Genomic DNA, 22,650 nt, shown 5'->3' on the forward strand with positions numbered 1-22,650 from the left:
CACACACACACACACACACACACACACACACACACACACACACGGCTCCCCCGTTGCTTTCCAGCCTTACTGAGTTTTGGTGTGATTTTGGTTTTCTCTGAGCTGTTTTTTCTTTTTTTTCTTTTTTTTTTTTTTTTTGCCGTGGGATCTGGAGGGGGTGGTGGGGCCCCCACACTGCTCTGCAGTGTCTTGCTCAGGGTTGCACTGTGGCTAGGAAGGGCGGCTCTGTTTCCTTAGACTATTTATATCCACCGTTTATGCAGTCACAGATTTGTGGATGGGAAGCAGGCTCATTTGGAATAAAAAGTCCTTCAAGAGCTAATACTTTCTGTCTCCTACACCAGCTCCCTAATAGCTGCCATGTGTGAGCGGCTGTGGATTAAGGTCTCACCTCCGGGGAAGCCAACTGAAGCTGTCTCTAGTAAATTTGTCTCTCAGGCCCAACAAATACGTCCCCGGGAATCAGGCCACTGGTACTGGGGTTGGGGGGACACCATTAAAGGGCCCTGTGATCAGGTGCAGAGTTGAGACCTGGATTTGAGGTGGCCGGTGGTGGGCACCTGTGGTAAATGGCAAGGCCTGCAAACCTGCTTCTCCTGGCCTGGCTCTGCGGCATTCCACATCAGGGCAGGAATGTGAGGGTCTGGAGCCTGATAGCCACTTGACAAATGTGTGCGTTAGAGCGGGGATGGGCGGGTGGGTGGGTAAGAGTGGGGGGCCGTCTGTTCTTTCTGTTGATGCTAATAATTTAGGGACAAGGCTCTGGGAGTGGTGCTAGGTGTCTTGTACAAACATGGATGGTATTGTAGGAATTTCAAAATGGGTAGATCAGCATTGGAGCCGGGCCTGGGTGGTGGTCAAGTCTCCATTGCTCCCGTGAGAGCTGAGGGGGTCAGGGCTCTGCAGTTTGACTAGGTTCTCTGGGTGCCTTTCTCCGACTTCATCAGGAAAGCAGGGAACTCCGTCAAGGTTAGACTGTCTGTCTGTCCACCAGTACTATACCGGGGACGAGAGCATGCGTTTCTGCACAGGCATTCAGTTTCTTAGTCCTGCTGCCAGGATCAGCGTGTGTCGGGTGCCCAGTGTTTTGGGACTGTTTCTAGCATCATTTTCCAGGCTTCTGCTCGGGGACACCTTTCTTGACAGTTTCTTAAAAGTAGTTTCCTTTCTTAAAAGGGTTTCAGGCTCTGGTTTAATAATGTAAGCAGAGGAAGAAGTGTTGGAACTTCCATCCTAGACCTTCGACACATTTCAGGAAACTATAAATGGATACAGTTTTAATGTCTCAAGGGAAATGGGTAAAAGAGAGGGAAGCACTGGAGTTAAAAGACTACAATGCCCGCTCATATTGATCATGAGATGCAGTATCCCGCACGAGATAGTTCTAGAGTTTAAGCCCCATTCTCTCACTGAGGAACGTGTCTTTAATGAGTGAAAACAGCCCAGCCTTTAGAAGATTTGTTTTTAATTGGTTTGCTAGTGGTGTTTAATTTTTTTATGTCAGCCACATTCATGTATATTTATTCATTTAAACGTACGTCTCCTTTAGCTAAAACTGCAGTGAAAGTAAGTTCGCTGACGTTGAGCTTGCCCCTGGGAAGCAGTTTTTCTTCCTTGACCCTCAGGACCAGAAGATGTAGGTTAGAATATCTGAGGATCTCTGCCACGGAGGGAAGCCACACATGGAGATTGGCAGTGTGAGGGGTGTTGAGTGTGTCGGTCTCTCCTCCTGCGTGCGTTTGCCGGGGTAGAGAGAGGGAGGTAAGGGTGAGGAGGAGGCTGGCTCTACCACAGGGCACCATTGCGTTTCAGACATTTCACTTCTAGATGTGAGTGAGGATGGACATACTGCTGGTCAGGACAGAAGTCTGACAGCATTGCAAACTGAAAGGCTTCTTTGCATCCTGAACTTTAAAAAATGTGACATCAACTTGCCTCCCATGTCCAAAGGAGAGTTTAGAACATTAAGATTAAAAGCTATAATAATTAAAAAAAAACCCGAGATTTGCTTTCCTGTGTCTCAGAATGACATTTAGCAGAGAGAGAGAAAGAGAGGAGAGAGAGAGAGAGAGGAGAGAGAGAGAGAGAGAGAGATAGAGAGAGAGATATGAAATAATGGCATCATGGATCTCCCTTCTCAGTTTTTTAAAAATAAAAAAATTAATAAATGAAAACATGTTTGAACATACATGTGTATACTGTATAATGTTTAAATCAGCTGCCTCTTCCTGTTGTTAATTTCCCCAGATAAGCAAATATAACTTTAAAAAGAGGCATCAGTGGTTTCATATTTTAAAAATGGTGGTTGATTTTCGGAGAGGGCATGGGCATATTTAATCTCATTTGCCAAAAACTGCCCAGACGACTTCACTAGTGTATTCTGTTGGTATCCTTGATGTACTGGCTGATTCCTGTATAAAATATCTAAATAAAAGTCTATAATTCTAAAGATTCTTCTCTTTGGAATATTTTCCTTCCACGGCGTAGGCCATAGGTATAGCATTGCAGTTTGTCCACACCGAGTTTCTCATAGAAGACGGCTGTGTAAAAGACGGCCGCCGAAATCTCCGAAGCCTTCTCTTTCTGTCAAGAGGGGTCTTTGTATCCTTTCTGGTACCTTGAGGTGTTTATGTTGGAATTGCAAAATAGACTAAAAGTCATGTGTGTGCACACATGTGTGCATGGATTTGCATGTGTGTGTGTATTGCTGGGGAGCCAGCTCAGCATTCCAACTGCTAAGCAGGCACCCTGCTACCCAGTGACATGCCAAGGCTTAAACAAAATGAAAAACTACAAAAACCAAACCAACAAAACAAAACAAAAAACTTTTGAAGCAATGTGTCCTTTCCTAAAATTCTAATTATTGCCACTTTTGTTTTTAAACTGGAACAAATCCCGAGTAGAGACCAATCCAATGTTAATATAAACACAAAGAATATTTCGCTTTCTGGTTTTTTTTTTTTAATGTCAAGCACTTCTTTCTCAAATTAATTTACTTACATTGTAAAATTATCATTATGGTCTACACTAGTCTCAAGTTTACGAACAAAGTTCTGTTTTTGAAGTCTGTCTGTGGTCTGTTGTAAAACTTAGTCCCTGTTACTCATGATGCTAGGTTTTCTTACTGCATGTTCCCCTGTTCCAACGTGTAGTGAGGCCCCAGGGAGGTGCTCCCTGATGCAAGTTCATGTTTGCCATAAAGTAATTGTGTGTGTGGGTGCGTGTGTCTGTGCCTGTTGGTAGCAGTCGACCTCCGAGCCTCACCCATGCCTGGTACCTGCTCTGTCTCTGAGCAACGCTTCCAAGTCTTGTTGGATACCATCTGCTGGTTCTGATTCTGTGTCTGCTTCCGGCTGACTAGGGGACGTGGATTATCCGAGCTGCTTTTCCAGTGCTCAGCAGAGGCTCTCACAGCTCTGCCTCAGACACTGCTCAGGGATCATGCGGGCACCTGGCAGCACCATGGTACACAGTCACCCTACTTGTGGGACTCATGCATTTGTTTTGATAGGTCAGAACTTTCTTGTAGTCAAAAAAAATTTTTCTTCTCCTCTCTGAGTAACTGCCAAGCTGTGCACATCAGCAAAAGAAAGCGTCTCATAGAAAATTTCAAGTATGCAGAAGTAAATGAAGAACACAGTGAACTCCTGCAGTCATCACGCCCCTTCGCAGCTGTCCGCTTACAGCCAGTTTTATTTCGTCTATTCCCACCCACGCCTTCGGTGGTAGATTTCAAACCAAATCCCAGATATTGTTTGGCTCTCCTTGTGAATACTTCAGTATATATTTCTAAAAAGATAGCAGCTCTGTTTGAAAAGGGAATTCCGAGGCCGCCGTGACATCAGAGCAGGGTACTCCTTTCCGGTTGTCCCCCAAGCTTCTGTTCAGACACATTTAAAAGCCAGTTGCCATGCTTGCCCATGTGTGGTACATAGGCTGCCATGCCTGGGTGAGTGACAGTGGAGGGAAGGAAGCAACTGGGAGAAGCCAAGGGGTTGGTGGAAGAAGCAGAAAGGTGACGTCTGAGGGGTCGTCTCTCTCCGAAGGCCCCTCTGAAGGCCACGGTAAATATCTAGCTGTGTCAACATGGAACAACCAAACAACCTGCTCGTTGATGCACAAGGGTTTGTTCCCAGTCTGGCCCTTTCAGAAAGAACCCAGAGTGTGAGTTTCTCGCCTTGGTTTTCCCTGAGCCGAGTCCCCGGTTTCCTTAGCCAGGACGGTATTGAATTTAATCTGTATGCTTTCAGTTTCAGGTTGACGTTCAGCCTTTGACCCAGCCACTCTCTTACAATAAACAGTTTGCTGATGAGAGCAGCTGCCCAGCCGATTGTTCCCAGATTGTTCTCTGGTTGCAGACAGAGTGTGCCATAGGAAGAAGAAAGAGAGGAAGCCAATGGCTTAGACTTGTTAGGCTCCCTGCCTTGGGGGCTGTCAGCCTTTGGTCACCCTTCTCTTTGTATCTCAAAATGTTGTGACTCTGTGGCGCCAGGGATGAGGCCTCTCGGTGCCAGATGTGCATTCATTCTCTGCTAGCACCATCTTCCAGAAGTTTCTGCCATGAGGAGCAATTCCTTATGCTGCAGTAAAATTTTCCCAAATTCAGAAGACAGCATACAGCTGGGAGATGGACAGTACTATTCAGAGAAATGGAAAAAATAAGTCTCTCTGCCCCTCTGGCTTTGGTCCTTTAAATAGAGACCCTGGGGGCTGGGAAGAGGGCTCAATGGGTAAATGGTGTAAATACCCAGCACCTGCATAAAAAGCCAGACAGTGCTGGGGTGCAGAGACAAGGGGATCCCTGGAGGCCTCTGGCCGGAGCATCTATCCAGTCGGTTGACTCCAGGTTCACTGGAGAGATCCTTTCCCAAACAACGAGGTGAAGGGCAGTAGGAGGACAACAGCAGATGTTGAGCTGTGGCCTCTCCAGGCCCGTGCAGAAGCATGCACCCGCACACATGAGTGCATGTACACACAAATGCACACACTTAACATGAACACACACAGCCCAGTTCTGTTTATTCTTTGTATGTGTGTGGCTCATGCACACGTATGGCCTGGGCATGGGGACCAGAGCCTCGCACATGCTGGGTGCACACGTGGTGCTGGGATGGACCAGAGCCTTGCACATCCTGGGTCTTTCTGTTTTTGAACGATGGGATATTTAATGTTTTTAATTTTAAACACGGAGGGTTATCACTTAATACGCCCAAAGCCTCTTCTCCATTTGGATTTTTCCTGCTTCCCTGGTCACCCCCAGTTGTTCCCTGGAATGGCTGTCTGCCTGTAGCAACCGTCATTAAGAAGGGCAGGTCAAAGCTTTCCCCATGCATGTGAGACTACAGGGTTTACTAAGCTGCCACCAGGGGTCGCTGTCAGAGAGGCAAGACAGAGCTCTCCTCCCTGGAGGACCCCTGACTACCAACCCTGGTTTCAAAACTCAGGTCTCACTAAGCGGCCTGCAGTCCCCAAGCACGCTCAAGCCACAGCCCTGTCAGCCAGCTATTACGTAGGACCTGGACAGGGTTCAAGTCCTAGGATCAAGCCTTGTGTGCGTCTCCTTCCATGCCAGTAAGCGGTTATTAATTCTCCGATCCCTCAGACTGAGAGCTTCACGGAGCACACTGGGGCTTGTGCGTCTGGCCTGTCTTTGGACTGTTCCAGGTCCAGACTCCTGAGGGATGGCTCCATGATGGTGGAGTTCTGCAGTCTTGCCGTCTCTCAGCCTCAGACAGCAAGGGGGCGGGGTGAGGGACACCTGCACACCCTGCTTAAATGCACAATGCCTGAATGCTTTTTGTTGTGTTTTGATTTGGAGGATGGGAAGGTCTTTTTTTTTTTTTTTTTCCCCAGTCATGGTCTCATTCTGTGCATCAGGCTGGCTGTAACAGCAGCAGCTCTGCCTCAGCTTTCTGTTGTGATTGTAGGTGTGGGCCACAAAACTCAGCTGGATTTTTTGTTTGTTTGTTTTTACAGATGGCCTCATCTTTGGCAATTCCAGGGTTAACAGAAGCATGAAAGCATTAGGCTAGTGCTTCTAGAGCCAGCACCCTCAATGCATATTTTTGTTCTGGAAAATTGGTAGCTTCCAGGCTCCACATAGCCCAAGTTTACTACTATTGACATTTTGCTGATAAACAGACGTGTATGTCTGCATGCAGGTGTGTGCATGCATGTGTTCCTGTGTGTATGTGTTCCTGCATGTGTGTACTGGAGGCGAGGGGTGGACAGGGAGAGGCTTCCTCAGTTCTCTCCATCTTTGTTTTTGAGACAGGATCTCACTGACTCTGGAGCTTGCAGATTCTTCTGACAGGTTGGCCAGAGACCAGCAGTGAGCCTCTGTTCTGCCTCTCCACTCCTCTGCTGGGATCACGGGCCTGGTCTGCCATAGTAGCCTTTTATCCAGGTCCCTGGGGGTTAAACTCAGGCCCTTATTCTTCTGTGGCAAGCCTTTCTTGATGGAATTGTTTCCTGAGCCCCACCTTTTATTTTTAAAGATGCTTGTGTTATTATTACTTACAAGGAAAACAGAGCTCAGGGCCCTCAGGGGCTTCTTACAGGGCAGGAAGCAGCCTTTAGCACTTACTTCTAGGGTTGTCTTAGCTTCTACTTGGCACTGGGGGTACTTGCTCTCTGAGTTGCAGACCAGCCTAGTCTTCATAGTAGGTTCCAGGACAGGCAGGGCTATGTAGAGAGACCCTGTCCCCAAATCCCACCAACCAACCAACCAACCAACCAACCAAAAACCACAGATAACAGTAACAACAACCTGATGGTATTGGAGACATGGAGATGTAGAACAAGCCATGTTTCACAAGACTTCATAGTTGCTTGGTGGCAGGCTGGTTTGCCTGACCCCATATCCAGTGTCCCCTGCCTCATGGGCAGTGCTCCAGAGAAATCCAAGCCGGGTGGATAAAAGACAGGCACATGGAAAGTGGTGGCACATGACATATCCTGAGATTTGGAATGCAGAGGATGTGAGTCCTTAGTTCACGGTGGACAGCAGAAGTCTCAGGTGGCTATTACTGCTGGACAAAGTAACAGACAGAAAGAACTTAAGAAAAAAGGATTTATTTTGGATCACTGATTGAGAGGATTTTAGTCACCATGGCAGAGAAGCCACAGTAGCTCAGTGACAGTGGGAGTGTCTGTGCTTGAGCCCCTCGCTAGCATGGCTGGACCAGCGGCAGAGGTAGATCTGACCTGAAAGGCCTGTCCCAGTTGTCTCCTTCTGCTGTCGGAGGTCCCTACTCCTAAAGTATCTACCGACTCAATCCAGCACCTCCACCAGGGCACTAGATGTCCAAAAATGTGAGCCTGTGGGGGGCGTGTCACGGTCAAACTGTAACATATCTGTCGAAGAGGTGAAACACAAGGCGTGGACTTGCCCTGTGGCGTCTGGGTAACTCATGAAGGCTCTGGAGAAGGGGGACTAATTCAATCCACACCTGGGCTCCTCAGTGCCCTGCGACCGGAGCACCAGTCATAGCCCCCATTTCCCAACACTGCCGAGGTGCAGAATTAGGGCCACGACCCATGAACTTTCGGGATACACCCAGACCAAAGCAGGAAGTATTAACCGTCACTTCTGAGCACAAGGAGGCCGGCTCAGTGCCCTCCAGGACGGCTGAGCAGGCTTTTCAGCTGGAACCGCAGGCCCAGGTATCTTGGCTCTGCCTCCTCATGTTCCCCACACTCAGGAGCTGGTGTGTTGGATTCTGACAAATGGTGGCGGTGTTTCACATAAGGCATGGTTAATGAAGGCCTTGGAGACTCCTGCGGATGTCTACACACACCCAAGAGTCCTGTGAATGGAAGTTCGCCCTCTTGTCCCCACAACAGTTGGTTCCTGCCTAAAGTCTCCTTTTGTCTTGGAGCCCCCCCACCCCCAAATGCCCTGGGCTTCCAGAATAGATCTGGCTTCTAAAATGAGCCTGCTTGGCCTGGAGGAGGTGTGAGGCCCATAAAACCAGCCTTGTTAGAGTCGACTTATTCATTTCTCCTATTACTCAAGGAGTTCCCCTCAAGCCCTTTGTGGTCTTCACTAGTTGGCACTGAACAACAACAACAACAAAAAACCAAAAAAGGGGGCAATAAATCTGGAGCCTTTTAGAGCAACCGAGCCAGGCTACCACTTTACATAATAAAAGGAAGACAGTGTAAGGGATACAAGTTGAGTGCCTACTGTGTGCAGGCATTGGTGTGGATGGAATCCGTGACCACTGTGACCCCTCAGATTCACATCACAGGTGACATGTGGTAGACTCTGTGGTTTAAATGAGATGTGTCCCCATAGCCTCACGCTTACAGGACACTTGCCCCAGTGGTGGCTTAGGAGGTGTGTGACTTTACTGGAGGAGGATGGAAGACGAGACCCTTGGGAGCCTGCTTCCCCCTCTGTTTCCTGCCTGCACTTGAAGGTGCTCCCCTCAGCTTTCTGCTCTGGCTGCCACGCTTGCTGCCTGCTGTCCTGTCTCCCTGCTGTGAGGAACAAGGACTGTAAGCTTCAGAAGCAGCCTCGTGTTTTATCTCACTGTATCTTACCACAACAGAAAAGACTTCCCACCCCAGTCTGGCCTAGGTATCAGCAAGGGACCCAGCTGTGCGTGTACTGCAGCAGGGACCGACAGGCCTGGCTTGTGAGTAGCAACCTCCCCAGCCAGCTCCCAGCAGCACGGGTTTGCTGGCCACCCCACAGTCCTCCCTTGCCCTCTGTGCTGCTAACAGGTCTTGGCCCTCCTGTCCTCGCCTATGGTTGGTTCCATCATGAGGTTATTCTGTTAGGAGTTGGTGACCAGATGGAAGAATGTGCTCAGAACTCTGTGGAGTGGATCACAGTCCTGTGGGCCCCAGGAGCTTCCTCCTTCCCTCACCCTTTACCTAGAGGTTTCTCTCCCACCTGCCGGCTACCAAATAACCACACAGAAGCTTGATATTAATTATAATTGTTTGGCTGATGACTCCGGCTTATTGCTGGCTAGCTCTTACATTTACATTAACCCGGTTCTATTAATCTGCATATTGCCGCATGACCCGTGGCGTGGCTTACTGGCCACACTCTCCTCCAGAGGAGGAGCCTCCAAAGGAGGCTGCTGCCTTCTTTCTCCCTGTATCTCTGGTTGGATTTCCCTCCTGGTTATAGTCTGCCCTGCCATAGGCCCAAACAGCTTCATGCATCAACCCATAAAGGTAACACATATTCTCAGCGTACAGGACAGCACACATCAGTCTTCGGTTTTTTACCTCTGCCCAGAGTTCTGTGAAGAGGTCTTTATTGGATTCTCCTCAGTGCACCACCTCCTGCAAGCTTGGATTGATGTGAGGTTAGCGGTAACTCAGCCATGTGATAAAACCGATGCTATGTGTGACAAATGCTCTCTCGGGGATTTATCAAGGGGGAGGTGGTGAATCCAAGCTTCAAGTTCAAGTTCCTCTTCCTGACCCACTGCCTTCCTGGCTTGGGGTCAGAGTTCACCCAGAGAGTGCTCTTGTGCACAATTCCAGCCTTAAGTGAAGTCGGGACCAGACCGTCAATCCTGGCAAGAATGAATTTGTGTGCCTGGTCTTGGAGAAAGGGATAAAAATTAAATCAGTTTTTCTTTTCAAGAACTGTAGAACTGGGTATAGTGGCATTCACCTTTAATCCCAACACTCAGGAGGTAGAGGAGGTGAGTTCAAGGCCAGCCATGTGAGTTCTAGGACAGCCAGAACTGCTTAGTAAAACACTGTCTTCCAAAAAACAAAACAAAACAAAACAAAACAAAACAAAACTGTAGACAGTGGTGAGATACAGGGGGTTTCATAAGAAGCAATTGCTGGGGTCTTGATTTCCCCACCAGTGACTTGAACAACTGCGCTTACCTCGTTGCCTTTTGGCTCTGTCCAGGTCTCTGAAGAGAGAGGAGAGGAGATGTCTGAGCAGGAATGCCGTTAGTTGAGGAACAGAAGGATGGTAGCTTGTGAATTAAGGAACATCTAATGGGGGTCCCTGCCTGTCCCCTGAGATCAGCTGAGCCTCATCAGGGATCCATTCCTTTGTGTTTTAGGATGCTCCATTTTAGGGAGGCTGTTGTCAAAGTGCTGCTTTCCTGGAAAAATGTCGCTCTTCACACTGGCTGTGCCAGCGAGTGCTCTCGGGACAGCACCTAAGTGCTTGCTGTCTGCCTCCTTAGGTTAGGACTTCCTCCAAGGCAGGGTCTTCCTTACAGGTGTCAACATGACAGTGCTGCATAGGTAGGTGCTCAGTGCATTTTTTTTTATTGGGGTTGGGGTAATAGGTCAGTGAGATTGACCCAACCTTAAACATTTAAATTTTTTTTTTGTTGTTGAATAGCTTTCTTAAAAAAAAAGAAGAATTGGGTTGTTTCGTATAAATTCCATGAGAGTAGACATACATTTGTTCCCATTCCCCAAAGTATTTAAAAACCAGACACCCATAAAAAGAGCTTGTGTGCCTCGTCTTTGATGGTTCGTTTTCTGATTTGCCTGCTTCTGGTTGTCTAGCAACTGACAGTGTTATGACTGAAGCAGGACTAATCTAATTATTTATCATGAGCCAAATATGTCTCCGAGATAAAAAACTTTACAGATCAGGAAACTGAACTCCAGAAGCAAATGCAGACTGTAATAAATACTTGTAATCCAATGTTGTTAGATGGACAGCGGGTGGAATGGCTTGAGAGTAACAGGAGGCATCAGGCCTCTGATCCTATCTGCACTCTGGAGTTAGTGTTTAGCAGAGAGCCACTTCCGGGTACTCACACTAGAGCAAATGTGCACGTCCGTGATGTTTTTTTGAACGCTAGTGAGCAGACCATCTTTTGGGTGCTAGTTTCTGTGTGGCTCAAGCTTGCTGCCATTTGCTTTCTTTTTAAACTAATTTTATTTAGGTGTGATTTGTACTCAAGGAAATGCACCTGCTATGGTGTACTGTCTAATGAAAATATGTTGTTCAGTCTACTTTCCAGCCAACACACAGCGTGTTTCCTGTTCCTGTCTCTGGGGGTCCTGGTGTACTCACATTCTCACCGCCACGCCCAGCCACAGGCAACCACCCTTCTGCCCTCCGTCACCATGGATGGTTAGCCTTGTCTTTCTGCATTGCTGTCTAAATGGGATTGTGTTGTATACATTCATCTTACTGTGTGTGTGCTTGTTTGGGTGTGCTCAGGTGCGTGCGTGTATGTGCACGTGCGCTCAGAAGCCCCTGGTGTGCCCCACCTTTTCCTCCTTTTTCTTTCTTTCTTTTCTTTTTTTGAGGCAGGGTTCTTACTCACCTGGAGCGTACCAAACAGGTGAGGCCAGCTGACCAGCACAGCCCAGGAATTGTGCCTCTTCAGTGTGGAGATTTGAGATTGGAGTGTGTGCTGAGATTTGAGTGTGTGCTGAGATTTGAGTGTGTGCTGAGATTGGAGTGTGTGCTGAGATTTGAGTGTGTGCTGAGATTGGAGGGTGTGCTGAGATTAGAGGGTGTGCTGAGCGTACACCACCACATTCACTTTGTTTAAAGTGGTCTCTGGACTTGGACTTGGGTTCTTATCCCCGCAAGGCAAGCCCTTTACCAACTCCCTCCACGCTGTGTTCTTGAGACTCTATACCTGTATAAGAAACTGCCAGAGCAGGGCATCATGTCTCCCGCCTTTAGTCCCAGTACTTAGGGAGCAAGCGGATCACTACAAGCTCAAGACTAGCCTGGTCTTGAGCTTGGGCCAGCCAGAGCAAAATGGTAAAACTGGCTAACCTGTCTTCCAGTTTTAAGAGTTTAAAATATGCCAGATCAAACTTCTTTGTCTGATAATGTAATGAACAGAATTTTCCATCTTTCTTTCCTTCTTTCCTTCTTCCTTCCTTCCTTCCTTCCTTCCTTCCTTCCTTCCTTCCTTCCTTCCTTCCTTCCTTCCTTCCTTTTTGAGACCGGGTTCCTTTGTGTGTCTCTGGCTGTCCTGGCACTCGCTCTGGAGACCAGGCTGGTCTTGAACTCACAGAGATCCGCCTGCCTCTGCCTCCCCAGTGCTGGGATTAAAGGCGTGCGCCACCAACGCCCGGCTGTTGTTTTTTTCTTTAATATTCTCATTGTCCCTCCTTTTCTTCCCTGCAGTGCCGAGGATCAAAGCCTGGGCCATGCACGGTCTGGCGAGTGCTCTGTGCTGAGCCAGGTCCCGAGCCCCCGATGTTAATTCTGGGCTCCGTTTCCTCTTCCTTCAGGACTGCCAGCTTCTGCAGTCTATTGTCACCCCACCCCCTAGAGTTAATTTATGTTTTGTCCCAACTGAGAAATTATATATCTTAAAATCAGAGAGGCATTGTCCTATTTGATTGATGTAAATGTATTTTTAGTACCTTTGTGAAATAATCAGTCAGATGTGTGGCACTGCTTTGGTATCCATGTGTCTGTCAGTGTCACTGTGACTCCTACTGCAGCTTTATAGTAAGCCTCGAAACAGCTAATGCACACAGCCGTGTAAGCCTCGAAACAGCTAATGCACACAGCTGTCTGACATCTTCCTTTCCAACACTCCATTGACCATTTTAAGTATTATTTCTGTATAAAATTTTAAGTCAGTTTCTATAAAACAGCTTGCTTATGAGTTTGCTTGGAAATACATTGAACCTGTCGATCAAGAACTCACATGGTGAAAGGAGAGAACCAACTCCCACAGGTGCGCACACACACACACACACACACACACACACACACACACACACACACACACGCCTAAGAAAAGATGACATCTCATTGTCCCTTGAAGGATCTGCCTGTAACCAGGTAGATGTCCAGACATGTGTCTGTTCTTTGTAGAGTTTCCTTCGTTAGGAACTTAGTATGGATTTCCACTGTGAATGATTGTTAGGTATTTGCCAGACCTGAGCCTGGATGCCTGCTGTGGGCACAAGAGATCAGTATTCATGTGTGGTCTTTATGGAATTCTCGTTCTAGCAGGACAGAGGGACATTGGATATGTGGCCTACAAATGACAATTATGGTGAGTGCTATAAAGTCCCTGGAGGTTTATGAGGGTCTGATGTAGGCTGTGAGGGCTCTGGACAGGGCTGTTGTAAGGAGGAGGCACTAGAGCTCTGTATATGTGCCTTAGCTCAGGATGAGATGAGTTTGGAGGTTGAGGGTGGGTCGTACTTCTTGTGTTTCAGTTTGACGGCGTGCACATATGTGTATCCATACATGAGCACATATACATACGTGTGTGTACGTCTAAATGTAAATGTGTGTGTTTATGTACGTAAAATCCAAAAACTTTGTCAATTCAGTAGCATTTTCATACTGCCTTGATGGCTACTGATAAAGATGATCTGAGAATTAGGAATAATTTCCTTTATCCTTTGCTATAGTTAATTTTGCTAAGTTGATTTAGTTAATTTATTAACAAAACACCACAGAAAAGAAAAGGAATTGTGACTCATGATGGTGGAGGCTGCAGAATGCAGCAATAAGATGCTGTCATCTGGTGAGAGCCTTCTTGTATTATCCAATGGCAGAAAAAAGAGCATGAGGGAGGGAGGGGGGGAAGGGAGGGAGGGAGAGAGGGAGGGAGACAATGTCCCTCCAGGTTTTGGTACGTTTATTAGGCATCTGCCCCTAAGGCAACTGATTGACCACTGAGCTACATTGCCCTGTTCATGGGTGCACAGCCCTCGTGACCTAGTCAGCTCCCGTAGGCCCCACTTCTTGACACTGTTGCTTCAGAAGTTAGGTACCAACACATGGACTTGGGGACACACTTAACCCATAGCCCCTTGCATGTGTTAGTGACAGCTATCTCCTCAGGCCCAAGTCATCATTGTCATTTGAGTGGACATAGCTGGCAGATTGCAAACACGCTTATATTTTGCTGTCAGGGGTGATGGTAGAATAGAGGGGAGGTTTGGGTGGAGCCCCCAAAGCTATAACCAAATCACCTCTGAAAGGCCTCACCTCTCAATATGGTCCCCCTGAGAACTGTGCTTCCCACACGTCTTGCGTAGTCAAACTATAGCAAGCCTTAAGAGAGAGCCTGGCTGGTTTTGCTAACACCTTGATGTGGCCTGTAGCCTTGACAGCTATGATCCATTTTTTGTCATTGTGGTTCTGGCTACCAGAACCCAGAGAACCTGTGGTAACTCTCCCCGGGACTCCTGGCTTGCAGAGCCTCCCTTGCTCATTTTACTCCGCTGTCCTAGCTAGGGTTTCTGTTGCTGTGAGGAGACACCATGACCATGGCAACTCTTATGAAGGGAAAGATTTAATTGGGACTGGCTTACAGTTCAGAGGTTTAGTCCATTATCATCATGGCAGGACATGGTGGCACGCAGGCAGACGTGGTGCTGGAGAGGTAGCTGAGAGCTCTACATCTTGATCTACCGGCAACAGGAAGTGAACTGTGTACCATCCTGGGCATCATTTGAGCATGTGAGACCTTAAAGCCCGCCCCCACAGTGACACACTTCCTCCAACAAGGCCACATCTCCTAAGAGTGCCCCTCCCTATGGGCCAAACATTCAAACACATGAGTCTATGGGGCAGGTTCCTATTCAAACCACCACAACCTCTGTGTAGCCCTGTCAAATTCAGCACATCTGAGCTGACTCCGGCTCCTCTTCCCACATCTGCTCTCTCGGCATGTCTGCTGGCAACAGTTTTCCTTCAAGATGTCTGGACTGGGACTCTTGCAGTCATATTTGATCTCCCTACTTAAAATTTTATTTATTATTATTTTTTGTGTGTGTATATACTGATGGTGTGTGTGCGTGCTTGTGCGTGTGCGTGTGCGCGTGCGTGCGTGCGTGCGTGCGTGCGTGCGTGTGTGTGTGTGTGTGTGTGTGTGTGTGTGTGTGTGTGCGCGTGTGCGAGCACATGCAGCATGTGTGTGGAAGTCAGGACAACTTAGTGTCTTTTTCTACCTTTACATGGGTTCCAGGAATTATTAAGCTCAGGTTGTCGTCCTTGCCTTGGAAATACCTTTTCCTACTGAGCTGTCTCTCAGAGCCTGATCTCCCCATATTTGATAACGTCCCAAGTATGACCTGTTAGCAAATCATGCAGCCTCTACTGAGAGCATGTTCTTGCCACGTGTTCTCATGACGCGTGCTGTTGCATTGGCTGAGGCATTGTGATCTCACTTCTGCTTCTATTTGTTTCTCTCCCTTCAGTCAGCTCAACCCTACCCCTGATGGAGGTGGCTCATCCTGTTCCTGAAAGCTCTCAGGAGTCCCCATGGCTTCCCACGTGGGCTGCACTGACCCTCTCTCCTTCGCCTCTGGGCTCTCAGTTTTTCCAGATCCCTTCCCCGTCCGTGCTGCCTCCATTGGAGTATCTGCCGGGCTCCTCTGGAACCCTTTCTACATAGTGAATGCAAATGATATCATTGCAGTCAAGCATTGCATAATGGCAGAATGTGCTCTGGGAAATGTGTTGATTTCTTCACTGTGGGAACATCATAGAACTCTGACACAAACTACACCGCCGAGCCTGACTACGAACAGATCACACTGTAAAGCCTCCCTCCCTTCCTCCCTCCCTCCCTCCCTCCCACCCTCTACCCTCCCCATCCTCCTTCCCCCTCTCCCCTGTCTTTCCTAATGTTGCCTTCTCAGTAAGATTCCCCCACAGTCAGCTTCCATCAGCCCCCTTCGTCTGTCATTCCTTCCTTCACCTTTTCTCACCTGTGACTCACACAGGAGAAGAAAATCTCTCCAATGTGGCCCCGTTGCTTCCCACTACATCCTCAGGGGCCACAAGATGATCTGCCCGGGAGCTGCCGATCAACCGGGTTGAGCGGTTGGCTGAATGAATGGGTGGCTAATGCATTTTAGTTGAATTTATTACTTTACTTCACCACTTAAAAACAAAGCAAACTTTATGCCCATTCTTAAACATGGGAGAGATTAAAGAAGAAAGGAGCAACAGGCACTCCTGGTACGCATCACCTCTGTGTCACAGATCATGTGGCCTTATTGGCTTCCACCATGCTGGAGATAAGTCATATATATTGTGACATACGCACATTTCCAAATGGTAAGGACATTTTCCTGTGTTGCCACAGTGTCTTCCCACACCTGTTCAAATGAACTTGTGACTTGCTGTGCACACTGCCTGTGTTCACATGACCTGATTATTTCATGTCCTTTCCAGTTGGTTTATTCCAGTCAGAATCCAATAAAGAATCACTAGCTGCAGTTCACCAGGTCCCTTTGTGTGTCTTCTGAGACACAGTCTTGCTCTTATCCCAGGTTGCCCCCAAACTCATAATCCCCCTGTCTCATCTTCCCGAGTGCCAGGGCTACAGATGTGCACATACCCTCTCTGTCCTGCCCACACTGGCTCCTTGTGTCCTCAGTAGTCATCTAGACAGTGCCCATATCTTTCTACACTGTGTCTTCCCCTTACCCAGTGACATCTTGTTCAGGACTCCAGCCTTGTGGTCCTGTAATGGGTCTTCTGATGTTTTTAGTTTTCTCCTCTCCTCACCATTTCCTACAACCTGGAAGTGAGTTCTGAAGGCTGACAGACTGCGATTGGGTGAATGAAATTCCGTCCTGTCAGTTCTTCATTTGGAGCATGGGGAATTTGGGACTAACTCCTAATTAATGTTAATGGAGAAGGGACACCTTTATAACTCTCAAAAGTTCTGACATTTGCATGAAGATGTCCTAAAACCCTGGCTCTCAAGCCTGGAGTGGTGACTCAGGTGGTTAAGAGGGCTTGGCCGTTCTTTCAGGAGACCTGGTTTTGGTTCCCAGCACCCACATGCTGGCTCACAAATGTCTGTAACTCCAGTTCCAGGGGGATCTGATGCCCTCTTCTGCTCTCCACGGGCACTGTAAACACATGCACAAACATATGTGCAGGTAAATATACACATAAAATAAAAATGATAAATAGAATCTATTAAGACACCTGGATCTGTTCTGTACAGGTCTTTTTTGAAAGGGTCTACATGGTTCTTGATAAGCCATCCCAGAGTAAGGCTTCTGGCCTGCCCACAGGCATGGTGTGCCTCCTCCAAGCTTCAGAACCACCGGAGAAGACTCTGCGTTAAGCAATGTCTCTTCTGTTTTCATAGGAAGAACAAATAAAGAGCTTGGGGGTGCCATGTTGTTTTTCCTGTGGGAAAATTGGCTTCCCCTTGGCTGGTGACAGTGTTCAACTGTCTCTACACGAGGGCACTGTACCCCCTGAGACCAAGCTTACGCACTTGTACGAGGGTGCTCTCAGTTTTGAGACTTCTGCTTGGAGTTTGTTTCCAGGTGGAATAATTAATTCTCATGCGAGGCAGAAGTGTAAAGATGTAAGAGTGGTTCTTCCCCTGCCCCCGTTTCTTTTTAGAATGCACAGAGCGCTAGAAAAGAGGGGCCATAGAACTGGAGTGCACTTCTGAGGTGCACTAGGGTATCTAGGGTAGATAACGGACTCGAGTTGTTTCCTTGGACCCTGGTTTATAATTCTTAAACTTTAAATACATTTAATATCTCACTCTTTTCTTTTACCATCACCGAATACTTAGGGCTGAGGTATTTATTTATTTATTTATTTTGGGTGTTTTAAGACAGGGTTTCTCTGTGTAACAGTCCTGGCTGTCCTGGAACTCACTCTGTAGACCAGGGTGGCCTCGAACTCACTGAGATCCGCCTGCCTCTGCCTCCCAAGTGCTGGGATTAAAGGTGTGTGTCACCAATGCCTGGTAGGACTGGGTAATTTTTAAAGACATTAATTCCTCACGGTTTGAAGGCAGAGAATTTAGAGGTGTGCCCGTGCATGTGTGTGTGTGTGTGTGTGTGTGTGTGTGTGTGTGTGTGTGTAGTGGGTGTCTCACTGAGTAAAGGCCTCTTTGCTGGTGAGTGGCGGGGGTGGGGTGGGGGTGGGAGTGCTGTGGATGTCAGTTGGCCAGAGGCCATGAAAGGTGGCTACCTTAGCTTTAGAGGCCTGGCCTACTTTCATGATAACTAACTCACTTAGTGACCCAGTAATCCACTAATGTGTTAATCATTTGAGGGGGGCAGGAGCCCCTTGACTCAGTCATATCTCAGAAGTCTCATCCCAAAATACCATTAATGAGTAAATTTGGGAGCTGAGTTTCCAATGTATGAATTCTGGGAGTCGGTTCAAACTGTGGTGCTCAGTCTAGTATTTCGTGCTGATTTAGGTGTACAAAATATGTTCACCTGACTCTTCAGTTTATTAAGACTGAAGCACCCAAGTTACCCAGATAATATCTTCAGTAAACACTGCTATTGTTGCATTAAACCTCACATTTCAACTTCCTTTCCCCCTTTTTATGACATAGGAAATCCAGGATCCGTTTATGCAGTGGCTTGGGAGGCATGTGGACCCTGAAGGAGTCATAAAATCCAGCAAGCTCACCCTCAAGTTCATTTCCTCTTACACATCTGAAGTGGAGGTCACCCCGTCTTTTATTCCTGTGGTTACCGATCCTGACGCCTTCTCATCAGAGCACTTTAACTTAGAGACGTATCGGCGAAATCTGCAGACCTCGAGGCTCGGAAAAGTAATTCTGTTTGCAGAAGTGACCCCCACGACCATGAGCCTCTTGGATGGGTGAGTTCCAGTCAGGTACTCGGCCTGGCCAAGGTGTGCACTGATGTCTGTTTTCTGTACTCAGTGAGCTTGAGCCTTAGAAGGAGGAATTAAAAGAAGGACTTCAGTCAGAGTCTGTATTTTATACGTGGCTTTGGTGGCTGGCGTTTCGCTTCCTTTAATCAGCCATTCCACAATGTCCTTGAGGGAGATTTTGAAAAGTAGTGTAACAGGTGGAAGTGGTCGGGTGACCATTTTTGTTTGCTGTGGTAATCAGTGGTAAACATTTGGTCTGGGATGTTCTGCGGGAGAAGAGAAGTAGGATCGACAGACACATAGCTGGCTTTGACGGAGACAAGTGGGGACTTGTGTTTTGAAGACGGTTCTAGTCCGTTCCTAGTCATTTTCCAAGCTCTCTCTAATCCCATTTGCGTGTGTGAAATTTATTCTTACTGTAAACTTTCATTTTTACTTCTGTTCTGTGGCCTCTATTTGGAGTCAAAACATGGAAAACAGGTGAAAGGGATCTTTCTAAGTGCCACACATTGTCTGTTCTAAGTAACACAATGATTTTAGTTTAAGATGTTGGGTAGAAGTGAGAGAAACTCAGTAAAGTGTCTTCCCTGTGCATGGAACCAAAATTGACAACTACGGACTCCAGAAGTCACTAGATTCACAGTTTCTAGGGTTTACACATAGGGATTATCAGACGGGTAATTTAACATACAGAAACGCTGTTGCCTTTGTTCTAATAGTATCTGGGATGGAGCTAATTGGTTATATGCTGGTATGGAATAATGACGTCGCTGGCGTGTTCCTGACTCTCGAGCAGCTGGCAGAGGGGCAGTTAGTGTGTGGAGTGTGTAGGGGGATCGATTGGCAGGGGCACGCCGCTGTGAGTGAGCTATAACTGTTTGTGTATTGAGTTAATTGGTGTTGCTGAAGGTACTTATTTGTTCAGTTTCACGTTCCCCAAAGAGAAGAGTATTTCTGCCTTCTCGGGCAGGGAGGAATCCTCTGTCTTCTAGTCTGGTCTGTGCTTGGCACAGGCAGTGGGATGGCTTTGATTGGTTGGTCCCTCTGCTGGGCGGGTTCTGAACGGGCAGCTGTCCTCCACCCCTATCCAGTGGGCTCCCTACCAACACTCCCAGGGAAAGCTGCTCACAACAGCCTAAGGGGTCAGAAGTTCCCAGAGGCTGTGGCTGTTTTAGGGAAAGGCATCTGAACAGTCTACTTAGTATCGGCAGGACCCAGAGCAGCTCCCGGGGATCAAGTGACAGGTGGGGCAGCGACAGGTTGCTGTGTCCCGAGAGTGCGGCCAGAGGGTTTCTGGTGCTGGCATGGCCGGTGCAGCTCTCTATTAGGTGCTTACCTGTCACCCCACCCAAAGCAGCTTGCAGAATATGATTCCTCAGGGAAAAGAGCCTCTTGCTGTCACTGCGGGGAACATGGCGGCAGCAGGCATTGTGAGCCAGAACAGCTGAGAGGTCACATCTCAAATGGAAACCAGGAAGCAGAGTATAAATTGGGGGTGGCAAATGGCTGTGAAACCTCAAAGCTTGCCCCCCCGACACCCCCAGAGACATATTTCTTCCAGCAAGGCCACACCTAGGCCCTTCCCAATCAGAGCCACCAACTGGGGACCAAGTGCTCAAAGATGAGAGCCTGTGGGAGACACTCATTTGAGGCACCACAGATCCACACCATGTACCTCATGGAGACACAGACGGTGCTTAGCTAGTGATTCGGACACTTTCCCCTCCAGAAATTTCTTCGCCATGCATCTGTGAATCCAGCAACGCCATTCATCATCTCTTGGTGCTTGGTGGCTATCAGTGGACAGTCATGTATCTCTGTCACGGTATATAGCATGCTGGGTGACAGGAGGGTGGAAGGAAACAGGTTGGTTTGGTTGCAGTCCATGTGGACACTTACTGGATGTTACATTTGGCCTTTGTGTTCCTGTGTCATTGCCAGGCCTAGTCAAATTAAAAAAAGGCAAGGGAACAAATGTGGTCTTTATGTACGTGTACTGTGTGTGTGTGTGTGTGTGTGTGTGTGTGTGTGTGTACACACGTGCGTGTGGAGGCCAGCAGTCCATGTCTCCTCAGCTGCTTCCTCTTCACCTTACTGTTTTGAGATAAGAGTGTCTCACTGAGTGTGGAGCTTATTCATTTGACAGGATGGGCTGCCCAGCAAATCTCAGGGACCCGCCTGCGTGCACTCCTCCTCAGCACTGTATCTCAGGTGTGCAACGCCACACCCAGCTTCTTTATGTTGGTGCTATAGAGCCACACTCAGGGCCTTCCGTTTTTGTGTGGGACACTCTTCACCAACTGAGCCATCTCCTCCCCCGTTGGGTGTCTGTGGCTCCAGCTGAAGGCCAGTTCCTAAAGGGGTGGGAAGACACGTGGGGACGCCTGGAAGTCTTCAGGGAAGTGTTTCAGTCTATTAAGAAACTGTGCCGTGAATATGTTGTAGCCTCATGTCCCTAGGATTCAAAGTCGGGGTGGAGATGGAGACTGTTACTCTGCAAACGCTAGCTTTGTTTTGTTGCCTCCTTCATGCCTTTGGAGGCATCCTTCTGTTTTTGAAACTCAGGGAGATTTGGGGATCTCTCATCTGACAAAGGCTTTGACACTCTCTGTGTTTTGACTTTCACCACAAAGCCCACTTAACTGCTATGCTGCAGCAGGAGATGCTGGGAGCTCTCGTTTGGTGTCTGGGTACCACCCTGGGTTCATCTGCAAGTGACAGAGCCCCTTCACTTCTGTCCCAACCCCGTGACTCTGGGAGCAGGAGCAATGGAAAGTTGAGAATTACTTGCCCGTTACCAAAGGCAGTCAAAGGGCACGCTGCCCTCCCCTCCAAAAACAAAGTCAAAGCCTGACCACTGACTGATGCTCCCGGTCATTGGATGAGGACATGCTGTACAGTTCCCTCGGTTGGACGGGGAGTTTCAGCCTTTATCCCCAGCCTTGTCATTTTCTCTGGCATATCATCCTGGCCTGGAACTTTCCTCCACTCTGTTGTAAGGGGAACGGGAGAGTGTTGTGGATGCCTCAATCTGCATTGTTGGCTCTGTGGAAGGCCAGAGGCCTTTATTTTCCTTCCTGCGCTGTTTCCATGTTGAGTTAGCTCAGCTGTTGGGTAGAGTCCCCCAAAAATGGACTCCAGACTGTGTCTGGCCCAATGAGCCACTGAACTTTCCATGGTCACGTCACGTCCTACAGCTGTGCCAGGGAGTCATCTGTAGACTTGGATAGGTAGGTACAAGGCCGTCACCTCTGCTGGAGCAGCATCTCCATGTGTTTGCTTCGCTGGGATATTTAGGGAGCCTGTGCATTCTGTTTACTGGTAAGATGTGGGGACAGCTGAGGCCACAGAGCACTGGATCGTGAGTCATTGTTATTTTTGGAATTGTCTTTTCTCGGAGTCACAGTATCTTTCTTGATTGACTCATGCCAAGTCTCTGTCAGATACTGAAGTGAATACATGCGAAGCCATCGTGCGGGCATCCAGATGAACACAAACTGTATACATGTGCATGCCGAGTGGACTCACCAAGGATCGGCTCTTTTTTATTTGTGAAGAATAATTCCGATTCTCCCATTTAATGTCTAATTACCACTGTGTGAGTCCCTGGATCTTTCAAGCACGTTTGCCTAAAGCACTAAATGGGATCAGCCAGGCACTGTGCGCACCAATTACCACTACTCTTGCCTCAGGGAATGTCCCCAAAGTGCATTATGGTGACATGGAAGTTCAGGAGATGTGCTCCCATTTTTGGTCTGGAGAGGGTTTGGCAGAGTCAGGTCAGGGTGACAGGCAGATGGACGCGTCAGCGGGTCACTTACAGCTTACTGAGTGTTGCTGCTCCTTTACAAGGCTTGCAGTCTGGGGAAAATGACGGGACCCTGACGGTGTCTTCTCCAGCCAGCTCTGAGACATTGGCGGCATTGGCGGCATTGGCGGCATTGGTGGCATTGGCGGCATTGGCGGCATCCTCTCCCTCAGCCTCATTCTCTCTTAGCTCCGAGAACACACAAGTTGAAGAGCAGATGCTACCTGGCACCTTCTCCAGCTACGTCTGACCTAGACGTGTTCCCACGCCAGAG

General features: G+C 48.1%; 1 protein-coding gene across 7 annotated transcripts in view; it reads left to right on the forward strand.

Annotated features, from left to right (window-relative positions):
- The window catches only part of Hlcs (holocarboxylase synthetase), a 176,963-nt gene that overhangs the window by 51,889 nt on the left and 102,424 nt on the right, over nt 1–22,650 (forward strand). For all 7 annotated transcript variants that reach the window (XM_027415648.2, XM_027415647.2, XM_027415645.2 and 4 more), the window contains one exon: nt 18,282–18,553. In XM_027415648.2, coding sequence (XP_027271449.1) covers nt 18,282–18,553 — 272 coding nt within the window. The remainder of the gene's footprint in view (nt 1–18,281; nt 18,554–22,650) is intronic.

The sequence above is a fragment of the Cricetulus griseus genome, chromosome 4 (assembly GCF_003668045.3).
Source record: "Cricetulus griseus strain 17A/GY chromosome 4, alternate assembly CriGri-PICRH-1.0, whole genome shotgun sequence".
NCBI lineage: Eukaryota > Metazoa > Chordata > Mammalia > Rodentia > Cricetidae > Cricetulus > Cricetulus griseus.